At 38.3% G+C, this 24,699-nt stretch overlaps 4 protein-coding genes across 4 annotated transcripts; 3 read left to right on the forward strand and 1 right to left on the reverse strand.

The window, feature by feature from the left end:
• On the forward strand, positions 1-1,275 carry LOC101889338 (protein mono-ADP-ribosyltransferase Parp16). The gene has a single exon (XM_020039533.2). It carries the CDS (start codon positions 168-170, stop codon positions 1,254-1,256), a length of 1,089 nt encoding a protein of 362 aa, XP_019895092.1. The 5' UTR covers positions 1-167; the 3' UTR covers positions 1,257-1,275.
• A 1,408-nt stretch (positions 1,276-2,683) lies between these two features.
• Positions 2,684-6,407, reverse strand: LOC101898984 (bromodomain-containing protein 7). Its single transcript, XM_005176176.4, has 4 exons — positions 6,213-6,407; positions 5,283-6,103; positions 3,503-5,213; positions 2,684-3,437 (listed from the first exon to the last, which is right to left on the reverse strand). The coding sequence occupies exons 1-4, from the start codon at positions 6,268-6,270 to the stop codon at positions 3,082-3,084; spliced, it is 2,946 nt and encodes a 981-aa protein (XP_005176233.1). The 5' UTR covers positions 6,271-6,407; the 3' UTR covers positions 2,684-3,081.
• A 2,478-nt stretch (positions 6,408-8,885) lies between these two features.
• Positions 8,886-9,715, forward strand: LOC109614191 (uncharacterized). Its single transcript, XM_020039531.2, has 2 exons — positions 8,886-9,172; positions 9,232-9,715. The coding sequence occupies exons 1-2, from the start codon at positions 8,977-8,979 to the stop codon at positions 9,684-9,686; spliced, it is 651 nt and encodes a 216-aa protein (XP_019895090.1). The 5' UTR covers positions 8,886-8,976; the 3' UTR covers positions 9,687-9,715.
• Positions 9,716-12,205: 2,490 nt separating this feature from the next.
• On the forward strand, positions 12,206-23,082 carry LOC101889162 (uncharacterized). The gene is made up of 9 exons (XM_011297086.3): positions 12,206-12,413; positions 12,480-12,878; positions 12,941-13,206; positions 15,783-15,915; positions 15,975-16,440; positions 16,505-17,164; positions 17,237-17,710; positions 19,433-19,680; positions 19,739-23,082. The coding sequence occupies exons 1-9, from the start codon at positions 12,369-12,371 to the stop codon at positions 22,925-22,927; spliced, it is 5,880 nt and encodes a 1,959-aa protein (XP_011295388.1). The 5' UTR covers positions 12,206-12,368; the 3' UTR covers positions 22,928-23,082.
• Positions 23,083-24,699: the final 1,617 nt, after the last annotated feature.

The following is a 24,699-nucleotide window of genomic DNA, read 5'->3' on the forward strand; positions in this document are numbered from 1 at the left end:
TTTTGGAAATTGCCAAATTTGTACCAAATGGTGGAGGGTATTAAACTTACTTGTTTTGTTTTTGAAAGCATTTTGTAAATTCGAAACTGTTGAAAATCCAAATATCAAACCTCAATTTTGCAAATCAAGATTTCTACACCACATTTTGAAGCATAGAAACTGCTAAAATGTTACAAATTCGGCAACAACAAAAATGTTACATCAAAAATAATGGGCACTCAGAAAATCAAGAAAATTTCATATCTCAGGATGATGAGAACCCTTCCTCTGCACTACAAGAAAGCGGCGACAATGGAACTCCAATACATCAATTAAATGAGCCTCTTGATTTCCTTGGCAAGATTCAAGCTTTGCGCAAGATTTTAGAGAAGGATATGATGGCCTGTGATGCCAAATGGACGTTGTTTGTGGCCACAGCCTTTAGTTATCGGAATACATTTAAACTAAAACCCTTTCCTCCGAGATTTCTCAATGACACAACTGGGGAGCATAATATTGATGCATTGATAATGGTCATCAATGATACACCAAAACTCAATGTGGTGCTACATAACATAATTGGTGGACAAATTGATAATATGGATCCAGAGGTCATTGAATTGCTCTATTGGCTTTTAATTCAGCAAAAGGAACCTGGTTTGCGTTTAGTAGATTTGGAAGAATTCAATGAAGGCTTAAAAGATGTGAATATATTGCAAAAACCAACACATATCTTTGAAGTGATTGATTCGAAAGGAATTTCAAATTCTCCCACAAAGCTGGGATTTTATGGGCAAACTTTGGATTCCTATTATTCGATCATATACAATGGTTTTTCTGAAGTACCGAATAAGGAAGCTATAAAACTGTATGCCGATCTTGGGTCATATTTGAGTACGACACCTTATGATGCTGCATGGGGTGCCTCGCAGTGTGGTTCGCTTATATCTTGCATAGCATTGTGTGAATTTGCAGGTGATTATAAAGTTGTGGCACAAGGAGGTGATCAAGTGTACAAGGATGTTGATCCACTCAAAATACGAATGCGTTATCTGTTGTTCTATGGTAGCCGTTATCCTGTGGAAGATAAAACTCAACCAGTAGGCTTTAAAGGTTGGGGTTTGAGCCGCAAATATATTTTATCATTGACAGCATATATGATCTTGATATGCTCGATTGCTGTTGTAAATAGTGGCGATCGTGGAGAATATTTTAAAACATTAGTTGTTAACAAATTTGAACAACTTTTAAAATTTTGTAGAAAATTCATCGCCTAAATAAATTAAATTTTAAATACGTGTTTTATAACAAAGGATTATGATAAACAAGTACATAAGGTGTTAAGCTCGGTCGGGTCTATGTTTTAGTGTCTTAAACCAAATGAGAACCAGAAACCAGAAATATAAACAAGTAAAAAAGTAGCTAAATTCGGCCGTGTCGAACTTTTAATACCCTCCACCATTTAGAAGGAACTTGAAAATTTTCCAAAAAACTATCGGGGGGTACCGATATATGGGGGCTATACAAAAACGTGGACCTATGCATACAATTTTCGCAAACGGAGCTAGAATCCATTGCGAACTACAAATACCAATTATTAGACAAATCCGTAAAAAATGTGGCAAAAATCATCAAAATACCGAATATCGGGAGGTACCGTTATCGAATTAAAATATCGAATATGGGGAGGTGCTACACGAAGACTTGGACCTGTATACGAATTTTTATGTCATAGGCTATAGTACGCACTACGAACTTTAAATATGAAATTTGAAACAATTCCGGTAAATAATGTTCAAAAATTGTGAAAGTATCGAATATCGGGAGGTAACGTTATATGGGGGCTATACGAAAACGTGGACCGTCATGGCTCATTTACGAACTTAACCTGCCTACTGGTAAACTATGCATATAGAGGTCAGTTGAAAATGCGCACCTTCGGTTGGCCACCACAACTCAAGCGCCAGCCATGGTGAGGGTGTGAGCCGCCATAACAGCCGATGTCGCTCTCCGCTCGTATTAATCGACCGTGGCATCAGAATAAATGCCACATATTATCGCGAAAATATTCTAGAGGGCGTTTTAAAGTCTTGGGCACGAAAACATTTTGGCCGCAGACCTTGGACATTTCAACAGGACTCAGCACCATCGCCATCGCGCCACCTAAGAATGGTTACAAAATGAGGTTCCTCGCCTAATTTCTAGCCTACAATGGCCACCAAAACTTCCGGATACCAATCCGTTGGGCTATTGTGTCTAGTGTATTTTGGAAGGCATGGTTGGCCCTAAAAAATACCACAGTGTCGATCACATCAAGCAAGCGCTTCGCCGGGAATGGGCCAAGATACCGCAGAGCAACATTCGGGCAGCGTGTGACGGTTTCATTGGCCGTTTGAAGGCTATAATTCGTGCCAAAGGTGACCGATTCGAACAAATCTAAACTTATTCTAAAATTTGATGCTATTTCCGACATTTTTGGCTTTCATTCAATAAAATTAAAAAAAAAAATTGTAAAAATTAGGCTAAATACTTCTCCCCTGTGTAGCACTAATATTCACAGATCATCTAACACATTATAAGAGGTCTACAAGATCTTCTTGTCAGCGCCACAGCTTGCCTGACTTCTGCTGCAACGATGAATGATACCAAAAGTTCTCCAAAACCTGTTGAAATCTCCCATAAGTCGCCTCATATCCACTCCATATAATATTTAATATATTTACATATTTATTTCTTTTTTTTTTCTCAATTTATATAATAAATACAAATTTTGCTATTCCAGGAAGAATGTGAGAGATGGAATTGTTAATTATTTGAAAATTAAAATCTACATATGTATTATGAGGTAAAAAATCCATTGAAATGCTCAAATTGGAGTTATAAGAGAAAGAAAGAAAAAAAAAACGAAAACATGAATTAGCGGCAGTGGAATAGGAGCTAAAAACCAATACAAAAAAATACTAACTAAACATAGGTACAAAAAACTATGAAGAACAATATCAGAAATATCAAAGAGACATAAACTAATTAAAAAGTAAAAAGACATGACGGTAAAATAAGGAGGCGTACAAATTGCTTGAGTGTGTAACTTGTTACGACATTTCAATTCATAAGTAATTGAGCCATTAAATTGTTATCATCGACATTGGATGACGAAGAGGCAGCGTGTAGACCTGGGCCACTTTCTAGAAATTCGCGTAATTCATTTTCCAAATCTCCGCTGGTATTGGCACCGCCTACATCTTCATCGATATCCATGGACAGAGCGCTTGTTAAATTGTGTTGATCCTGATTGCTTGTACTGCCGCTATTCGCGGTATTGCTCGATGTTGCTGTATTGGACGATAGAGATTGTGGGTTGGTGTTCGTAAAGCTTAGGGGTGGCAGAGCTACCGGCTGTTGCAACATGGCGGGTACAGATATACGCTGTTGTGGCTCGGGCGGAGGTGGCAAACCAACTAAAAAGGCAATTATATTTTAGATATTTTCGATATATCTGAGAGAGAGGGAGAGAGGAACTTACCATATGAAATGCCCATGGCTCGGCGTAGAGCATATGGGTCCGTTACCGCCGATGGTGGTAATTTCTTAACCACATCCGTCAGCTGTTGGCTAACTTGATGTGCCAATTGCGTCTCCTCTTGTGATGGCGGCTGCACCAGACCCAAATGATGTGGCAATGGCTGTGATAACCGTTCATGCTGGGTATTCTTCAGCTTATCAATTAGATTTAGATTATTGCTTAGATGCTCCTGTAATCTTCGCGTCAATTCAAAGTTCTTCATTTCCTTCTCAATATCATTTAAGAATGTTGTGTCTATACCCAGCTCCTGGAGGGTCCTAAGGCGATTAAAATCTATTCGAGTATTTTTATATTTTTCATATTCTTGTTCTATTTGGGCTCTTGAATCGTGCGGCGAGGGCGAAGAGCTACTGCCCAATAGCAGGGGTCCGGCATTGGTGAAGCACTTCAGTGCCTCTTGTTGTTCATAGTTTTGTACTTGGAGATCGTAGAGATCCTGCATGCATTTGGAATGTTCGCCATTGGTAAGAGCATCCAAGAGGCCATTGGCCAACATGGTGGCATACGAAGAATCTTTGGTAAATTGTAAAATACTTTCAGCATATTCTGTGCTCAGAGCATCACCATAAGTATCCATAACCAATTGGGTTTCGTCTTTGTTGAGTGTGGAAAAGCGCGAATCAAATGTGGGTGCAAATGACGAAAAGGGTCCGTAATTCAAAGGTTTCACTAGCTTAGCTTCATTGCGCTTATCTTCACGATAGCCTTGTACTTGACCAGATCCTGATTTTAGTTTGCCTACCAAATCACCCAGAGACACCACCTTTTCAGGTCCTTCATTTTCATCTTTGATGAGAAAGTTAAGTGAGGTGGTGCCATCTTTGTTCTGCCTTAGGAATCCCATTTTATGGGCCTTTTCCTTGGCCGATAAGCGTTTTTTGGCTGCCTGAGCTGCGCCCTGAACCTGGGCCAGTATTTCCTCCGAGGTTAAATCATCAACATAAGGTTCGAATCTAGTCTTAGGCTCATTAGCCAGACGTATGGCCTTACGTTTTTCCTCTTCCTCAATTTGAGCCTGAGTCAGTGGCTCTTCGGTACATGTGGAGGCTCCCTCATCGGCAGAGTCAATCATGCCATGATGATCGAAACCAGCAAAATCTCCACTGTGATGGACCAAATCGAAACCTAATTCCTTAGCGGTAAGATCCCTCAAATAACCAGAGGTGGGTTTGAGGCTTCTCATTAAATTGTCCGGTGAAAGATGTTTCATGCCCACTTGAAGTAATCGTTTGGCAGCCTTGTGATACACCGTATCCACATGATTGTAACGTATGGCATTGTCACACATCAGACGGAAATCTTCGGTGAATTCTTGTAGTGTACTGTATTCATTGTCATCGATTTTTTGACGCATGGTGGAAAAATCCATGGGTCGCGATATGATTTTCGAATATCCCGGTGCAATATCATCCGTAACCGGCCAGGCAAAGAATTGATGGGGATCACGTTTCTCCAAGCCACGCAGCAAATGCTCCAGTAGTTTATTTAATGAGGATTTTTGTTGTTTCATTTTCAGGACACATGTTCTGGGTTCCCGGCCCGACTCACTCGAGGAGCTGGGAGTTCGTGGGGCCTCTAACATTTTTGGTGTCAAATTAGAACCACCCGGTGTGGTGTCTGATGCCGATGGTGAGAATGAGGGTATTGTGAGCTGGAAAATATTTTCAAAATTATTTGAATGGAGGTCCTGCTATTTTCAATGTTTTACTTTTTTACTTACCTCAGACAAAGGTTTTGTGGGACTAACGCCACCCACAATACTACCAGCACCCATTGGACTGGGAGGTATATTTGGGGTTGCTGCTGCACTTGAAGGCCCTGCAACATTTTCTCCCTCCTCCGCCATGGCCACTGCCACATTTCCCATAGATGCTGCACTTTGCATGGTCGAAGATGCTGCAGAATCTTGTGTAACTTCATCTACTTTCATGGGCACGATGGGTTTGGATATGGGTCTACTGGCCGGTGAATTTTCCGTGGTAATACCCGCATAGAGTAACACATTTTCTGGTAAAGGCTGTGACGTTTCATCGTCCATAAAACTAAAACCATCCTGGCTGCTATCACCATCTGCCATCACCGAGGGCATTAGATTTGAAGGCGGCCCAGCCGCTCCCAGTTTAGGACTGCGTTGCTGTGTCAAACTAAAGGAAGTAGCCGGCAATGACTGTGAATCCTGATTGGCAATTAATGTCAAATCTTCAGTACGTTCCATTGAGGATGCATCTCGTCTGGGACTTTCGTCCACAGCATGTCTTTCTCCCTTATCACGTTTCTTTTCTTTGTGATGTTTGTGTTTCTTCTCACGATCTTTCTTCTTCTTCTTTTTCTTGGATTTCTTGTGTTTTTCACGGTGCTCCTCTTCGAAATCTTCCATTGCCAAGGGACTGCTGCACATTGCCTCGGCAGCAGTAGGAGGCCCGGCCACTGTGGATGTAATAACATCGTCGTCGCCATATTCGGGAGTGTTATTGGGTCCAAGTTTTAAAATTATTTTCAAACGTCTTTGTAAGTTGGCAGGATCATTACTGTGGCTATATTCTATAGAAGAAAAAAACAGGAATATATTATATTTGCCAATGAACAAAGTTTGTTGGCAGCAGCAAATTTAGCGGCAGCGGCGGCAAACTTGTCGTGTTATGTTACTGACCTTCATATTTTTCCCGCCGTTCCAATTTGTGTTTCTTGTGCTTTTTAGAGGATCCCATTTTGTTGCTCCTCCGTCTGGGTTTCCAATATTTTCTATTTTACAAGTATTTTCACAAATTTTCTTCGAAAAGAAAGAAATTTTGATGTTTGTTTGAAGCAAGCACTGAGAATGATGCCGTAGGGATATGTAGGTCGACTTTCGATTAATCGAATAATCGACTATTAGTGCTCTGAATCTCGAACTCGACTGTGGACTTGGGTGAAAACCGAGTACTCGACTAGTCTTCATCGAGTATTCAACTTATGCTATGTTCTCATTGCAATTTCAATCACGTTGTTTGCTCTCAGCATTAGGAACACGAATTAACCCGTTCATATATTTTATTTCATTCATGTTTTGAACTTTCTTCTATAAATTTTGGCATTTTACATATAACCTAACTTTGAAAAATGAGCTCGGGGTAAAGTAATTGAAATTCGAAAAAGTGCAAGAACTAACACCGCAACATAAAGAAAATAGACGCTTGGCCGAAAGTGGTGAACTGCTGAATTTGGTTTCGATGAGAAAACATTCGTTGTCCAGCAGTTTGTAAACAAACAAAATGATCGTGTCTACTTGCCAAAGAGGACAGCTGAAAATGTGCATCTTCGGTTGGCCACCAGAACTCAAGCGCCAGGCATGGTTATGGTGTGGGCCGACATAACAGCTGATGGTCGCTCTCCACTCGTATTAATCGACCGGTCGGTTAGAATAAATGCCGAATATTATCGCGAAAATATTCTGGAGAGTGTATTATAGCCTTGGGCACGCAAACATTTTGGCCGCAGACCTTGGGCATTCCAACAAGAATGGTTACAAAATGGTATTCAATTATTTATTCAAAATAAATGCAACAAGTTGTTTGATTTTTTATTGTTTTGATACTAATTCGGACATTACAAGCCAAACAGATAGACCTCTACACTTGCAATTTTTATACCCTACACCACAAGGCGGTCAGGGTATTATGTCTTTGTGCATTTGTTTGTAACAGGCAAAAGGAAACGAGATAGACCCATAATTCCTTTTGATGATCTGCATAGAATCACATTCTGAGTCGATTTATGCATGTCCGTCCGTCCGTCTGTCCGTCCGTCCGTCTGTCCGTCTGTCCATGTATTTTTGTAAACAAAGTACAGGTCGCATTTATTGCCCGATCCAGATGAAATTTTGCACAGATCATTTATTTGGCCCAAGGACGAACCCTATTGAAATTGGAGATAATCGGTCAATATTTAGATATAGCTCCCATATATATCTTCGTCCGATTTGCCTTTTATTGTGCACCAAACGTGTAATATCAGCCCGAATAGTATGGAATTTTGCACATGCAACCAAATTAGGCCTGAAAATATGTATGCCAAATTTGATCGAAATCGGTTCAGATATAGCTATAGCTCCCATATATATTGTTCATCCGATTTGTTATATTTGTCCACCGCCGCCGTAATATGCACTCTGCAACAACAATATTTGGGGAAATATATTAAAAACAGCTCAGAAATACATTTACAAAATTTTATCGAGATCGGTTCGGATTTGGATATAGCTCTCATATATAACTTCGTCCGATTTACCTTTGATTGTGCACCAAACGTCTAATATTTGTCCAAATGGGATGGAATTTGGCACATACGACCGAATTGAGACTAGAAGCTAGTACGTCAAATTTGGTGACGATCGGTTCAGATATAGCTATAGCTTCCATATATATTATTCAACCGATTTGTTATATTTGTTACCCACAACCGTAATATACACTCCGTAACAACGATATTCAGGGAAATATATCAAATACAGCTCAGAAATATCTTTGCCAAATTTTATCGAGATCGGTTCAGATATATATTTATCCGATTTCAAATTAATTGTGCACCAAATGGTCAATACAAGTCCGAATTTAAAAGATACAAATTCTTCGGCATGTTTAGTCCTTTGAACTTTAAATTATAATTATAATTATAATCATAGCGTGTATGATTGAATTCTCCCATAAAAACTTTTAATTGTTATGTGGAGCTCTACTAAATTAGCAAAGTGGTGTAGGGTATCATAAAGTCGGCCCCGCCCGACTTTAAGACTTTCTTTACTGGTTTTAATTAAATTAGCCTACCTTCTCTTCATTGTATCATGGTAGAGTCTTATTTGAAATGACTTTACTTTTTTAATTATACCATGCCTTTATAAAAGTTTTCTTTTTCTTTTTTTAACAAGAAGATGAATTGAGTCCCAGTGGTATTATCTGAAATTGTGATTTTATTTGGGGTTACATTTACATTGGCGACCAATCAAGATAAACTAATATAAACATGTGTCCGATATATCGTGATAAATAACTGTGTTTCAATGTAAATGTAGCCTTAGGGCTGTTCCAGAACCTGCAAGAATCTCCTAGTTTTGCAATTTTTTCGATATCATAAAGGTAAAATCGGTTATCATAGTAAAAATTTGACATTATTGCATTTCTGGAAAAGACCACTTGTTGCATAAATATTTTATGTCTATGTAAATAGGATATTAGTAAAACATAATTTGCGCCTAAAAATAAACTACACTATTTAACATGATTTCCATTAAAATAAACAATTTGTAATTTGTCACTGCAATAGTGACAAATGTATTTTATTTCAAAATTTTCAGATGTTAATTAGAAATATATTAAAAAAATATTATATATTAATTTAATTCAAAATTCTCTGTGAAAATTAAAAAAAAAAAAATAGAAATGGATCGTTTGGATTTATCAAAAATGGTTGATAAGCAAATCCGGCAGCATTCCAAGATTGACTATTTCAATTTGAAATATATGAAACAAAAGCAGAATGGAAGTGTATCTCATACGAATCCAAATGGATCACAGCATTCCTATCATCAGGGGAACATTAATGGGATTTTTGCCCATATCTATACCCAGCTTAGAGGTGAGTTCAATAAATCAAATCAAATTAGCTGTACTATGTGTAAATAAGAATATTTTCAGAGGCTAAAACAAAACCGAGGAGTGTTATACCCCATGTTGGAAAATCTAATAAATATAAAGCCGTTTACACCACACCGAACCCAAGTGTCACGAAGGATGTTATGAAAACCACGCATGAGAATCCATTGAGTAAAACATCTAATATTCCCCGTTTAAAAGTCCTCTGTGATCACAAGGAAAAGAAACGTCGCCACAATTCCATACCAACCGTCGATGATGCTAATAATTTTGTGAGTCAAAAGCGTTTGAGTGAGCTGAAGCAACAGAATGCCGTTTTCACTTCAATGTTGGAAGATCAACGCCAAATACAACAAGATCTCAGTACAATTTCCAAGGAAACCTCCAGTATGCGAAATAATTTAAATGATTTACACAATCGCCTGAATTGCTCAATGAAAATGCTGTCGCAAAACAAAACTGTAAATGAACTGAATTTGGCGAATAAGGCGAAATAAATTAAAATCGGATTTATTGAAAATCTAAATCTAGTTTTAAATAATACTGTGCAACACAATAAGTACAGTGTAACCATTTTTGGGTGGAGTGTGTTGAGTGCGATGGTGCTAAGTCCTGTTGTAATGTCCAAGATCTGCGGCCAAGATGTTTGCATGCCCAAGGCAGAATATTTTGGCGATAATATTCGTCATTTATTCTGATGCCACGGTCGATTAATACGAGCGGAGAACGACCATCGGCTGTTATGGCTACACCATCACCATGGCCGGCGCTTGAATTCTGGTGGCCATCGGAAGATGCACATTTTCAGCTAACCTCTTTGGCAAATAAACACGATCATTTGGTTTGTTTACAAACTGCTGGACAACGAATGTTTTCTCATCGGAGAAAACCAAATTCGCCAGTTCACGACTTTCGGCCAAGCGAAGCAACTCTTTAACCCCGAGCTTATGTTTTCAATATTTTCCGAATGGAATATTGCGATATATTGAGCTCACGAGCCATTTTCCATTTTCGGCCACTGCGACGCGGGTTTCAATCAAGTCGTTTCTTTACTTTTCGAACCATTTCTGCTGATGTTGCTGTTTTCTTCTGTCCACTTCCTTGACGTCGGTCTACGCTACCAGTATCACCGAGCGATGGTTCGAGACACAAAAGATTTATTCACATTAATAAGGTTAAAAGGGAATAATTTTAACAGCTGTCGGACGAGTGGCAGTCTGAAGTTAGTTGCCGTTTTTTTCATCACACCCGTATGATAAAAAATAGGACCATACGGCCAAAATCGAACTAAATCAACCTAAAACTCTTCGTTCATCTACGAAGAAACCAGCCGATGACCTAAGCCAGCCAGATAAGCGCTTTATGTATTTCCACCCTTAGACCTTTGATGTCTTCTAGGACCCTTAGTAGAATTTTATGGTAAATAATTCTGTAGAATATTTTGTCTTCCTAGGATACCGTTTGAAGGGAGATTTTAACCATATTTTCAAAAAAGTACCAAAGAGACCCCCATGTTGAGTGTTTGAGTGTTAAAATTGTTGACTAAAATATTCCTCGTATTTTTATACCCTCCATCTTGGAAAGGAGGGTATATTAACTTTGTCATTCCGTTTGTAACATCCTTAAATATTCGTCTTAGACCCCATAAAGTATATATATTCATAATCAGCATAAAATTCTAAGTGGATTTAACGATGTCCGTCTGTCTGTCTGTTGAAATTACGATACAGCCCACATTATTTGACGTAGAACGCCAAAATTTAGCAAAGCAATTTGTATTGTGTCTAGGATGGTTGGTATCGAAAATGAGATATATCGGTTCACGTTCTGATATAATCCCCATATAATGGTACCTCCCGATTTTCGGTATTATGATGATTTATGCCACATTTTTTCACGGATTTGTCTGAAAATTGGTATTTGTAGGTCATAACGGGTCCCTGTACGTGTGGCCAAACATTGCATGTATAGGTCCACGTTTTGGTATAGCCCCCATATAAAGGTATCTCTCGATATTCGATATTTTGATTATTTTTGCCACATTTTTTCACGGATTTGTCTAAAAATTGGTATTTGTTGGTCATAATGGGTTCCAGCTCCGGTAGCGAAACATTGAATGTATGGGTCCACGATTTGGTATAGTCCCCATATAACGGTACCTCCCGATATTCGGTATTTTGGTGGTTTTTGCCACATTTTTGCACTGATTTGTCTAAAAATTGGTATTTGTGGGTCTAGTTCGTGTGGCGTTTTTATGTATAGGTCCACATTTTGGTATAGTCCCCATATAATGGTACCTCCCAATATTCGGTATTTTGATGATTTTTGACACATTTTTTCACGAATTTCTCTGAAAATTGGTAGTTGTAGGTCATAATGGGTCCCAGTTCGAGTCATTGGCGAGTCATTGTAATTATAGGTCCAAGTTTTGGTATAGCCCCCATATAACGGTACCTCCGAATATAGGGTATTTTGATAATTTTTGCCACATATTTTCGCGGATTGGTGTAAAAATTGGTATTTGTAGGTCATAATGACGAAACATTGCATGTGTAGGTCCACGATTTGGTATAGCCCCCATATAACGATACCTCCCAATATTCGACATTTTAATGGTTGTTGTCAAATTTCTTCTAATGTTTCCTTTACCCTAAGGTGGAGGGTATTAAAAGTTTGGCCCGGCCGAACTTAATGTTTTTTTACTTGTTATGTACAATATTGCCGAAGACACTATATAACTAAAATGCACGGATTCCAACGAATCTTAAAGTCTGGAAGAGGGGGAACTTGCCTCAGATCTATTTAGGTTACTTTGCGATGTAAACTTTTAAAAAACCAATACACATGTCTTCTATTTTTAGCTCTACCTTCATAATTTGTGGATTCTCCACGGATGATAGCTAAAACATTACCCTTTATATGTACTACGCAGAAGGCACCACATTTGTCCTCCACTGTATTTCGATTTCAATTCAAAGGGAATCTGTCAAAATGCACCAATTTCGTTCCCTTACACAAATAACAACAAAAATTCCGTTAAGTTACAATCCAAAAGTAATGAAACCATGCTAGTCGGTTTATTGATCTTGTTCAGAGCAAAGAAGAATTGAAAAAAATACAAAAACAACAAATGCAGTATTAAAAAATAAAAAAAATTGGGAAAAGGCATTTCATCAAAAATGATCCTTAGAAAAACGGTTTGGATTATTTTCATTATCCAACAGGTAAGTTATATGAAATATCGATATCGAAAATAATAAATTTGGAAGTGTTTCTCAATTTCCCCCCAGATTCATGCCGATTTCATACAACAACACCTGCAAGCGGAATTTCATCCATTCACCCCGGTATGGTTTTCAGAACCTCCACCACCACCGCCACCATGTATTCTGCATCCATTTCCCTTAATAGAAAATCCTGCAATAGGGCATCCTCCTTTACACCACACTGTGGAGCAAAAGAAACCATCGGAGAGACCCAAACCCATTGATTTCAAACGACCATTCTTGGATATTGAAATAGAAGTGGAACGGAACACCCATGTTGCACAGGATCCAAAAGAAGAGGGCATCTTCATTGTTCATGGTCAGGAGTTATTTCAGATGTTTTTCGGCCATGAAGACAAACGTATTAGCCTGATGGGCTATTTGGAAGGGAATGTGAAAATCGTGGAACCCTTGGCAGCTGAAGTGAGAAAAATGATTTTATTTTTAATTAATTGAATATAAATATGCAATTCATAATCTTGCAGATCATATCCTGGAATGGCCACTATATATTGGTTGTGGCTTTAGATGACTACTTGGAGATATATAGGCTACGCAAAGATATTTTGGAAAATCGTGCAAAATTGCTAAGAGAACCCCAAGAATTTGTGGAAAAGGCTCCAGTTTTTGAGGTCATTCAGCAGCTAACTGTGCATGGCCATTTTCAAAAGTTATTTTTACTTAGAATCCAGGACAATGGAGTAATGTTAATTGTTACGTCAGGTTTTTCAAAACTCCATGGAAAAATTGGGTAAGTTGGAAATATTCGGGAATTAAAGTTTTTTCCAAATTCACGAACTCGAAAAAGAAAATTATAGGCTATTCAGTTAAATAATGTGGCTACGCCTACAAAATAACAGGATATAGCTATTTGGGGTCTATTCCAAAACGTGGACCTATAGTGCACCATTTGTGCGAGGGTGTGTTATGCATATTAATATTTATGGAGGAAGTTGATTTTAGGGGCTATGCTCGGATCGCTTTGAAATTGTTATCATTGGTCGGAATTTTTACCCTGGTTACTGCAAAGTAATTTTATCGTGGTGTGGGGGGAAGTGATTTAGGGAGTAAGCTGATTTAGGGGATATGCTGGGATTGCTTTCAAATTTTTATTATAGGTCGGTATTTTTACCCTGAGTTATTCGACCCGAAATTTCGTATACGAAATCCAGTTTCTATCCGGCTTTTTTTAACCGATAAGATTTAGGGAACAAAGAAATTTTTGTTCGTGGGGGAAATACCCGGTTACCCTGTTATTCGAATCGAAAGTTCGGATAAAAAATCCGGTTTTTATCCGGTTCAACTTTACCGATAAAATTTAGGGAGCGACGTAATTTCTTCATGGAGGAAATTCCCGGATACCCGTTTATTCGACCCGAAAGTTCGGATACAAAATTCGGTTTTTACCCGGTTTTATTTAACCGATTAATGTGGGTGTCATTTGAAATCCGGTTTTTATTCGGCTTTACTTAACCGATAAGACTTAGTGAGCAAAGCGTTTTTTTTCACGGGGAAATAACCAATTACTCGGTTATTCGAACCGAAAGTTCGGATACAAAATCGGTTTTTATCCGATGTTACATAACCGATCCGATTTATGGAGCAAAGTAATTTTGTTATGGGGAAAATAACCGGTTACCCGGTTATTCGATCCGGGTATTTGGATACAAAAACCAGTTTTTATCCACTTTAACTTAACCGATTAATAAGGGTATCATTTGAAAGCCGGTTTTTATCGGGCTTTACTTAACCGATACGATTTAGGGAGCAAATTATTTTTTTCGTGGGGAAACAACCAATTACCCGGTTATTCGAACCGAAAGTTCGGATACAAAATCCGGTTTTTATCCGATTTTACATAACCGATCCGATTTATGGAGCAAAGTAATTTTGTTATGGGTAAAATATCCAGTTACCCGGTTTTTCGACCCGAAAACTCGGATGCAAAATTCGATTATCCGGTTCCACTCAACAATATGGGTTTCATTTAAAAGCTTATGAAACAACCTATCCAGTTATCAAACATATAATGGTGTTATTTTAACCGGTTCAGTAGTAATACAGAAAGTTGGTACTTTGGGAGCGAACATTTTTGAAAAACCCCCGAAGAATAGAAAATGGTCCTAAATGGTATAGTAAGTTTAATGTACCACATTATAGTGTATATAGTCTAAGTTCTCTTGCCTTTCTAAAATGGTGCCATATGTGGCGATATGTCTCGTAATTCCTAAGATATTGGTCATAAAAATCATGATATTGATATTTTCTCTAATAACAGGTGTTTAAACTTTATAGCTTTTTTAAGTAGCCGACCTTTGGCTGATCTTGGATTTTTCCTCCAGTTAAGTTTATATATGGGTGAGATAAAAATAACTGCAACAAAGTCATATGCCATAGTTTTTACATTTTTTTCCGAATTTTATTGAATGAAAGTAAATAATGTCAAAAGTAGCATGAAATTTTAGAATAAGTTTAGATTTGTTCGAAGGCTTTAATACACCCCCCAGAATATTTTCGCGATAATATTCGGCATTTATTCTGATGCCATGGTCTATTAATACGCGCGGAGAGCGCCCATCGGCTGTTATGGCGGCCCACACCATCACCATGGTCGGCGCTTGAGTTCTGGTGTCCAACCGAAGGTGCATATTTTCAGCTGTTTATTAATAAACTGCTAAATAACGAATGTTTTCTCATCGGAGAAATCTAAATTCGGCAGTTCTCCACCCTCGGCTAAGAGAAGCAACTCTTTAGCTCTTTTGAGTATATTTTCTTTCTGCTGCGGTGTAAGTTCTTGCACTTTTTTGAATTTCAATGACTTTTCCCCAAGCTCATTTTTTAATATTTGACGAATGGAATATTACGACATGTTCAGCTCATGAGCCATTTCGGCCACTGCGAGGCGGGTTTCGGTCAAGTCGCTTCTTTACTTTTCCAACCATTTCTGCTGATGTCCCGCTTGAACTCCATCACGAATAAATTTGTTTCTGGAAAATTCTCACCAAAATGCCTTTGTAAGCTTGTAAACAATATAATGAGCTGTCACTGGAATAATTTTAACAGCTGTCGGACGAGTGGCTTAGAAATGACAGCAGTCTGAAATTGGTTGTAGCCTCTGGTATAATCCACTTCAAATAAATTCTTTTGTTACGGGAGCTCCACTAAATATACATACTGTGTAGGGTACCACATAGTCCCCGCCCGACTTTTGACTTTTCCTTACTTGTTTTTTGTTGAAACTGTTCTGACATTTTTCTTCAAAAAATTCTCCTAGCAACCCAGTTATTAATTTAAAAAATATTCTCAAAATTCCATTTTTATTTTTAGCTCTTTCAAGTGGAACGGCAATGAGTTTGAATCCCTACAAGAATTGACTGTACCGGCCTTGAGTGTGGTAAATGTCATTGGTACGGAAAGAAAATTTTTAATTACCGGAAAGTCCATTAAGCAACAAACCAAGGTAAGCTAATTGTCATCCGATCCCCACTTTTACATTTAATACCATTCCCATCCCCCCAGACCCTCCTCACCATCTATGAAATTGATCCAGTCTCCTTGAATTTGAAAATCAAGCAAACCTTCATGTTGGATTCCCAAGTGTTGCATAGCACAACGTTCCAAGGAGAAAATCTAATTGTGGCCTGTTCTTGGAAAAATCCCCGATGCCAGACATATTTACAAAACCGAGATGGGAATTTTGAGTTATTCCAGCAGAGAGAAAATGAGAATCTCTCATTTTCTCATTTTAAGGCTTCGAGGGAATTTCTTATGGTATCGCACCAGAATCGAATTATGATTTTCACAGATTATCATTTGGATTGTTATGGAAGTTTTACTTCGGATTTGTGGACCATATCGGATTTGATGGACTACCGGGGACCTCATGGGGAAAATTATCTGTTGATGCTTTTCAAAACGCCTTTTAAGCTGCTGATACGTGTTGTGGAATTGGAATTGGGTGAAAAATATCGCATGACAAGGGCAGGTGGGGAAGAGTATTTTTCCTTGGAATTTCTAAATCTTTGAAAGAAATTATTTTTCCTTTCCAGTCGACTCACCCAAACAGCTGATTATATCCATGGCTGAACAGTTGAGAAGTTTCCTGCCAGAGCGACAAGATAATGGCTTTCAAAATCTTTTCAATCCTCAACGTCGGACCCAATCTCAACCGAATATTTTGCAACGTTTCACGGATGTATTTTCATCCTCGAGAAGGGCGCAAGCACAGGAGAGATCATCGAATCCCCTTTCGGAAATACTCAATCGTTTTACTGGCGCCAGGTCATCTGCGTCCCAACAGAGAGGCGGGAGAGGGGGTTCATTAACGAACATGTTTCAGCAAATTATGAATATGGCCCCGCAACCCCCAGCAAGTCGACCAAGACAGCCGTCGTATGGTTCCATTGGTGGTATGTTTCGTTCGTTAAGTGCTGCCTTTAGACCCAGAAGGGAAGTTAAATCCACAACTCCCATTGCCATCAATTCGGGGAGAGTAAAGAAAATACAAATTCTTGATCCAATGTTAAAGAGTCCCCAGGAAATATTAACTAAAATTGAGGAACTGAAAGGAAAATATTTATCAGGTCGGCTGAGAGAAGCCCGCTCCCACAGCGAGGGACCCTTATCGATAACCCTAGAAATGGGAAGGCAAATAAAAGCCAAGAAAGTGAAGATTCAAAACCTAATATACTCCCATGAGGTCATCAAAGGTAATACCCCAACCCATTCAAAACCCCTCCCCATGCCGCCTCCCAAAAATAACCCATTTCTTCTACTTTCAGGCTTCTCCCACAATCGAACATCTGGAAAACTCCTAATAGAGCCTAGGATCAAAACCCACCTGCTAAATGCCACCGAAATTGTAGAACCTTCCAACGTGCGAGCCACCCGGCAATTTGTCCCCGACCTATACTATGGCCTGACACCTTCAATACGAGCCAAACATTTACAGGTCACTTCCATCAACGGCATACCATGGTCGAAATTTTATGAATCGATATTTTTAAAAAATCGTGATATTCAAATCAAAGGACGTTTAATTTTTCAATCCCCCCTGGTTGAGGTTCAGCATTTGAAGACCACGATGCTAAATCACTTGGAGGTGGATAAACTGTTCAATATGCGTCAGTCGCAAGTGGTGAATTCTAAGCTCAAGATATCGAGATTTTTTGTGCGGGAACTGGAAACCGAGACCGTAAATGGTTTGAAATTTGAGGAAGATGTTGTGTTTAGTGGCCGGGATGCCTATGTGGAGAGTGAGTTTTAGACATTTTTAAATCTCTTAATTTAACCAAAATTCTCTTAAAAAAATCTTAGGTCCAGAAGCAGAAGGGCCTAAGGAGTTTCAGAATTATTTTCTATAGAAAAAATGCATTTTCAGGGGCATTCCTGAGCAGATTTTTCCTATAGAAAAAGAAAATCATTTTCAGGCTGGGGCCTGAGCCGATTTTTTTCTATAGAAAAAAGTACAACACAGGCTGGGGCCTGAGCCGATTTTTTTCTATAGAAAAAAGTACAACACAGGCTGGGGCCTGAGCCGATTTTTTTCTATAGAAAAAAGTACAACACAGGCTGGGGCCTGAGCCGATTTTTTCTATAGAAAAAAGTACAACTCAGGCTGGGGCCTGAGCCGATTTTTGTGTATAGAAAAAAGTACAACACAGGCTGGGGCCTGAGCCGATTTTTTTCTATAGAAAAAAGTACAACACAGGCTGGGGCCTGAGCCGATTTTTTTCTATAGAAAAAAGTACAACTCAGCCTGGGGCCTGAGCCGATTTTTTTCTATAGAAAAAAGTACAACACAGGCTGGGGCCTGAGCCGATATTTTTCTATAGAAAAAAGTACAACACAGGCTGGGGCCTGAGCCGATTTTTTTCTATAGAAAAAAGTACAACACAGGCTGGGGCCTGAGCCGATTTTTTTTTTATAGAAAAAAGTACAACACAGGCTGGGGCCTGAGCCGAATTTTTTCTATAGAAAAAAGTACAACACAGGCTGGGGCCTGAGCCGATTTTTTTCTATAGAAAAAAGTACAACACAGGCTGGGGCCTGAGCCGATTTTTTTCTATAGAAAAAAGTACAACACAGGCTGGGGCCTGAGCCGATTTTTTTCTATAGAAAAAAGTACAACACAGGCTGGGGCCTGAGCCGATTTTTTTCTATAGAAAAAAGTACAACACAGGCTGGGGCCTGAGCCGATTTTTTTCTATAGAAAAAAGTACAACACAGGCTGGGGCCTAAGCCGATTTTTTTCTATAGAAAAAAGTACAACTCAAGCTGTGCCTGAGCCAATTTTTTTTTAGAAAAAGTCATTCTCAGCCTGGGGCTTGAGCAGATTTTTTTCTATAGAAAAAAGTCATTCTCAGGCTGGGGGCCTGAGCTGATTTTTTTCTATAGAAAAAAGTCATTCTCAGGCTGGCATCTGATCAGATTTTTTTTTATACAACTCAGGTGTCCCCTGAGCCGAATTTTTTATATAGAAAAAATTATATCTCAGGGGTCCCCTGAGCGAATTTTTTTTTCTATACAACTCAGGCTGGGACATGAGCAAAATATTTGTATAGAAAAAAGTACAACTCAGGCTGGGACCTGGGACGAATTTTTTCAATAGAAACAAGTCCGTTCTCTGACGGAGGTCTGAGTTGAATTTTTCTATAAAAAAGTACATCTCGGACGGAGGTCTGAGATTTTTTTCTATAGAAAAGAGTTCGACCTCAGACTAAGGACATTTTTTCTAGAGAAAAAGACTGTCTTCAGACGGAGGTCTGAGGAGATTTTTTCAGAAAAAAAATCCGTCATCAGACTGAGGTCTCAAGAGATTTTTTCCCAGAGAAAAAAGTCCGTCCGCAGACGGAGGTCTGAGGGGAGTTTTTTCTATAGACGGAGGTCTGAGGAGTTTCCTTTTTCTTTTTTCTCATCATCCCCCTGAGTTTTTTTTTTATTTCCTCTTTTTAATACCTCTCTTATTCTCCTTTTAGCTCCCGTGACCATGCATCACCTTAGCATATCCGGGGACCTTATAGTGGCCGATAAAAAAATTGAACGCCAAAATGCCGATGAAATGGAATTTAAACAATTCTACACAAAAAAGGTGGTCATCAATGGAACTTTGGTGTTGGGAAATGTGAGGCGGGACAAGGAGAACGAAAGTAAAATCATAATTGGCGATGAGGAATTCAAAGAGGACGAAATTAGGGAGAATTATTTATTGAAAAATGAAGAACAGGTATGGAGATCTCAGATTCTTAAAATAATGTTAAATGTTAATGATTTTCAATTTTTAGAATTTCCAATTTCCGGTAATATTTGATAATGGTAAGGTGGTGGCGCCCAACGTGGAGACTCGTTATTTAAATGACCACATAACGGAGGAACACATGCTGGTGGATAAGGTCAATACCTCAAAACCATTGTTGTTGGTGTTTATGAAAGCTGAGGTGCCCGGAGATGTTGTGTGCAGGGATTATAAATCTAAGTTGGCGGAAATCCAGGAAAATATCATACGACCAGGAGATGTGGCTGTGATAACGGGTAAAAAGCATTTCCAAGCCCCCTTGGCCACTAATGAAATGGAGACTCCAAATTTGAACGGTATTGCCATTGATGACTTGGTTTTCAAACCCGAATTGGCCACAACCATAAAATTCCAGGGGTGCAAGTTTTTCAATAAGATAATTGTGCGTAATCCCTGCTTCGTGGAAAAGGGTATTGAGGCAATGAACTTGAATAATTTACCCCTGGAAGATTTGCTGAATTATGATTACCATATGGATTACATATCGGTTTCGTATACCTTGATGGCCTCCAATATTGTGTTCCATAAAATTAATGGCATACCTTTCGATGATTTCTTCACGAAACTGAATGTGGAAAAGGATCAGCTGATTTTGCGCAAGGATTTGATAGTTGAGGGCAATGTTTTGTTTGCCGAACCATTGGAATTGAAATATATCAATGAATTGGAATGGAATGCATATGTGGCAGGTTTGGTAAGGAATCATGAATCGGCTGTTATCGAGGGGAAAGTATGTTTTGCGGGAGATTTTGTGGTGAATGAGGATCTGCTGGCGCCTGAGGTTAATAATTACGATTTACAAAATATTTTCAATAATATTTTGCTTAAAAGTAAGCCTCAACTTATAACGGGCCAGTATACATTCGACAATTTGCAGTTATCGAATTTGGATGTGTTATCGATAAATAATAAGGAGGTAAAGGAGTTTGTGTCATTGTCACCGGGGGAGGTGGAGGTTTTGGGTGATATAATGGCACCCAAGGTTGTGGTGAGGGGTAACTTAAAAGGCCCGATGAAAGAGGAGTTCCAGTTTGATAACATTTTGGAAAAACTGAACAATTTTACCAAGAAATCCTGGCGGAATTTAAAGGTGAAGGGAAATCTGAAATGGCCCACGGATTCGTTAAGCATAAATACCGATTATGAATTGCTGAAATATTTGTATAAATATGCCGTAAAATCGAATGGAGATCAAGTTATCAGTGGCAATGTTAAGTTGATATATCCATTAATCGATAAAATGAGAACGCGCCTAAAATTCCCCGGAAATATCGATTTGGAATTTATCGATCAAGATGCCTTGGATAGGAATTCCAATGAGAGCCAAGTAATAATGGCGCCCAAGCTATTCCTGCAGCCGGTTTTTATGGAACAAATGGAGGTGTTGGGTTCGATAAATGCAGGTCATGTAAATAATATCGACGTTTTGTTATTTAATAACTCCCTTTATCGTTTATCGAGCAAGGAGCCGTTAAAGGGTCCCCTAAAGTTTTCGGCACCCTTGAATATAGGTCACATGTCCCTGAGAGGTTTGTTAAATGGGGTAAATATTTCCCAGATTTATCAAATAGGCGATAATAACACCTTACCTGTCGTGAAGGCCAATCAGCTGTTCATCGATAACAGCATGGAGTTGCGGCGAATCAATCACATGGATATGGAATATTTCTTGGAACAACGTATACCCCTGGAGGGGCCGGCCTTGGAGGTATTTGGTCACTTAACATTTGAGAATTTAGTTATCAAAAATGCTGCCCTTCTGCAAAGTATCAATGGCATAGCCATCGATAACATGGTTTTCCGCCACAGTCCACATTTGCAGACAATTAAGGGCCACAAAACTGTGAGTTCCTATTTGGAGTTGGCTGGCCCAGCCCATATAAGACACCTAAATGGCAAGGATCTTATGGAAATTTATCGCAACTCCTTGTTTAAGAATCGTAATTATCAATTCGATAACTTGATTATCGATAAGGTGACATTTGAAAAGGGTTTGAATGTTTTAAATTCCGAAATGAAACAGAGATCATTTGCTGGGGATGTTTTAAAGGAAAATCAAACCAATGGACCTGATTTTATGGATTTACTAAAAATGATCGATAACAAGTTGTCATCGAACTCTGGCGATATTTTGTATTTGGATTATGATGTAAAAACCTCCATAAAATGGCAAACAACAAATGTCACAGAGAGGAATTTGGTGAGACTGAGAGAATTGACACGCCTCTCCTGTTGTGAGAAACAATATTTGAAAATCTCACTCCCCCAAAAGAGAGGGTTTGAAATACAACTTGAAAACATAACCTCAAATCGTTTGTCAGCCTTCCAGGGCAATGTGGCCGTAAAGGTGGAAAACTTTTGTAAACCAAAACACGGCAAGGTGAAATCGAAAATCACCATCAGTGCCACGAAACTTTTCAAGGTTTTTGGCATGAAAAGATATGTGGAATCCATACACATTATGGCCCCCAAGGGGCAAGAGGAATTCGTAATACTACATGGTTTAGATTTACCCAGTCGTAGGCGTAATGAAGTGCGTATTTTTAAAATCGATTATCACAATAACAGCATCGCCGATTGGCAGGGTTTGATATCGAACATTGGAGAAAAAGTGAAACTTTTCCACACCCAGAATCACACTTGGTTACTGACAAATGGCCCAGTTCACAATCACCCCGCCCTGACAGTATATCACTTTGAAAAACACTCACAAAAATTCAAATTTCAACAAATTATCGATGGCGATTATGATGTTATCGAAATGATACAACTCCCACACAATGCCCTTGATTATCATCAGCTGATATTGAGCTGTCACAAGTGTCATAAAATTTACATTTACGAACCCTCGCTGCAGGATGTTCCTACCAACTATCAAATTTACCAAATTTTATCCCTCAAATCGCCGATAAACAAACTGTTTACCTTTTCACTTAAAAACGATAATTATTTGATGGTGATATTGGATGATAAGGAGGGTTCATATTATCATCTCTACAAATATTCTTATATTCAGGGTTGGGTCCATAAAACCTATGGTTATTATCCCAACCTACATATGGCAATACCATACGTCGATGATTCGCTGGAAATTGCGGAAAATTCCGATACTTTGGCTCTGATGATTTTATGTAATTTCGATAACTGTCATTTGGTAAATGCTGTTGTGAGGAGATAGGGTTCTAATGTTGAAAATATATATTTTATTTATTGTTATATGTATTTATTTGTATATAAGTATGTAGTTTATATAGCGTAAGATAATGTAATATATTTTTTGTTAAATGCGGATTTTTTAAATTATAATAAATTATATTTTTTTGTTATACTTTATTGGTGAATTTTTATATACTTTTTTATTGACTCGCAGTGCTACAGACTTGATTTTTTTAAGAATATTTTTCAAGACAGCAACAGAACAAAATTTTTGGATATTTTCAAGGCACCAGCAGTGCTACAAACATGTATTTCTAAGAATATTTTTAAAGGAGCAGTACTGCTACAGGCATGGGATATTAAGGAGTATTTCTAAAGAAATTGCAGAATTATAGTCTTAAATTGTTAACGTCTCGAAGATCAAAATTTTTTATTTCTTTTTGTTTTTGGGATTATAATATTGGAGATTTTAAGAATATTTTTTTAAAGATCAGAAGAGCTATAATCGAGGGTCTTTTAAGATCATTCTTTGTAAGGACTAGTTAAACTAGAAACGTGTGACACTAGCATAGCTTTAAAAGCAGACTTTCAGGAATATAATATAGCAGAGCTACAAACGTGGATTTTTATACCCTACAGCACTATGTGTTGTATAAGTTTGATTGGGCCAAAAATTATGTAACACCACGAAATATTGGTTTCCCACATAGGAAAGTATATATGGATCTTCCTATCTCGCCGATCTGAGTCGATCTAGCTATGTATGTCCGTCTGTCCATGTTAATTTGTAATCACTCTATAGGGCGCAATTATGGCCCGATCTTCACGAAATTTAGAATGGAGGTGGGGCTAGAGTCAGAATAGAACCCTATTTCTTTTGGAGATGATCGCATAACATTTAGGGGTTGAAATGGACCAAAAACTGAAAAAAATAGACCAATTGACGCGGAAATTAGCATGGGGCTAGAGCTTAGGGCTGGGCAGAAAATCGCAGAAAAATATGTCAATAATGATGTTAATATAGATTTTGTAGTATTTTGTGACATTTATTTATTTTTTCATATTTTTTATCGCATGCGATTTTTTCAATTTGACTTATAATATTTTTTAATATTTTTCACCTTACAACACAGGTTGGATTTATTATATAAGGATTGCAAATATCGTCCGATCCTCACGAAAATTTTCACAAGGGTAGAGTTGGGCTCAGAAGGGCTAGCCCTATTGTTTTCAAAGATGTCCGCAATATATTAGGGGTTGAAATGGACCAACGACTAAAATTTTTCCTGATTTTGCAGCCGTTATAAAGGTCACAAATAGAAACCAAAGGACACGAAATCTCGCATAAAGTTAGAGTTTAGGACAGCGGGTACAATAGACCACTAACTTTGTGTGAAAAAATATCAGCATTACCATTAATACCAGCGATATCCGAAATACCCAAAAGGCGAACTTCTGGATTTTTTAGGCTGATTTCGTTGACGAATGTAGCCAAATACTTAGACAAGCAAATCATATAGATGAGTCTAAATTTGGAGATATAGAGGGGGGTCTTGCTTTTGGAGATGATTGCAAAATATTTAGAGGTTCAAATTATCCAAAAACAGAAATGTTTTTCCGATCACACAATTGAAGTCAATCGACACGCCTGTGAAGAGAGTTAAGGACAGGGAAGAATTCTATCATTTTGGATGAACATTAGATTATATTTAGCTGTAAAATGGACTACAACAACTAACAGTACGACGGTGTGCATAAATATTGGGCAAATGTCCCTAGTCAAAATCCTAATTT

Source organism: Musca domestica, unplaced genomic scaffold (assembly GCF_030504385.1).
Source record: "Musca domestica strain aabys unplaced genomic scaffold, Musca_domestica.polishedcontigs.V.1.1 3, whole genome shotgun sequence".
Classification (NCBI taxonomy): domain Eukaryota; kingdom Metazoa; phylum Arthropoda; class Insecta; order Diptera; family Muscidae; genus Musca; species Musca domestica.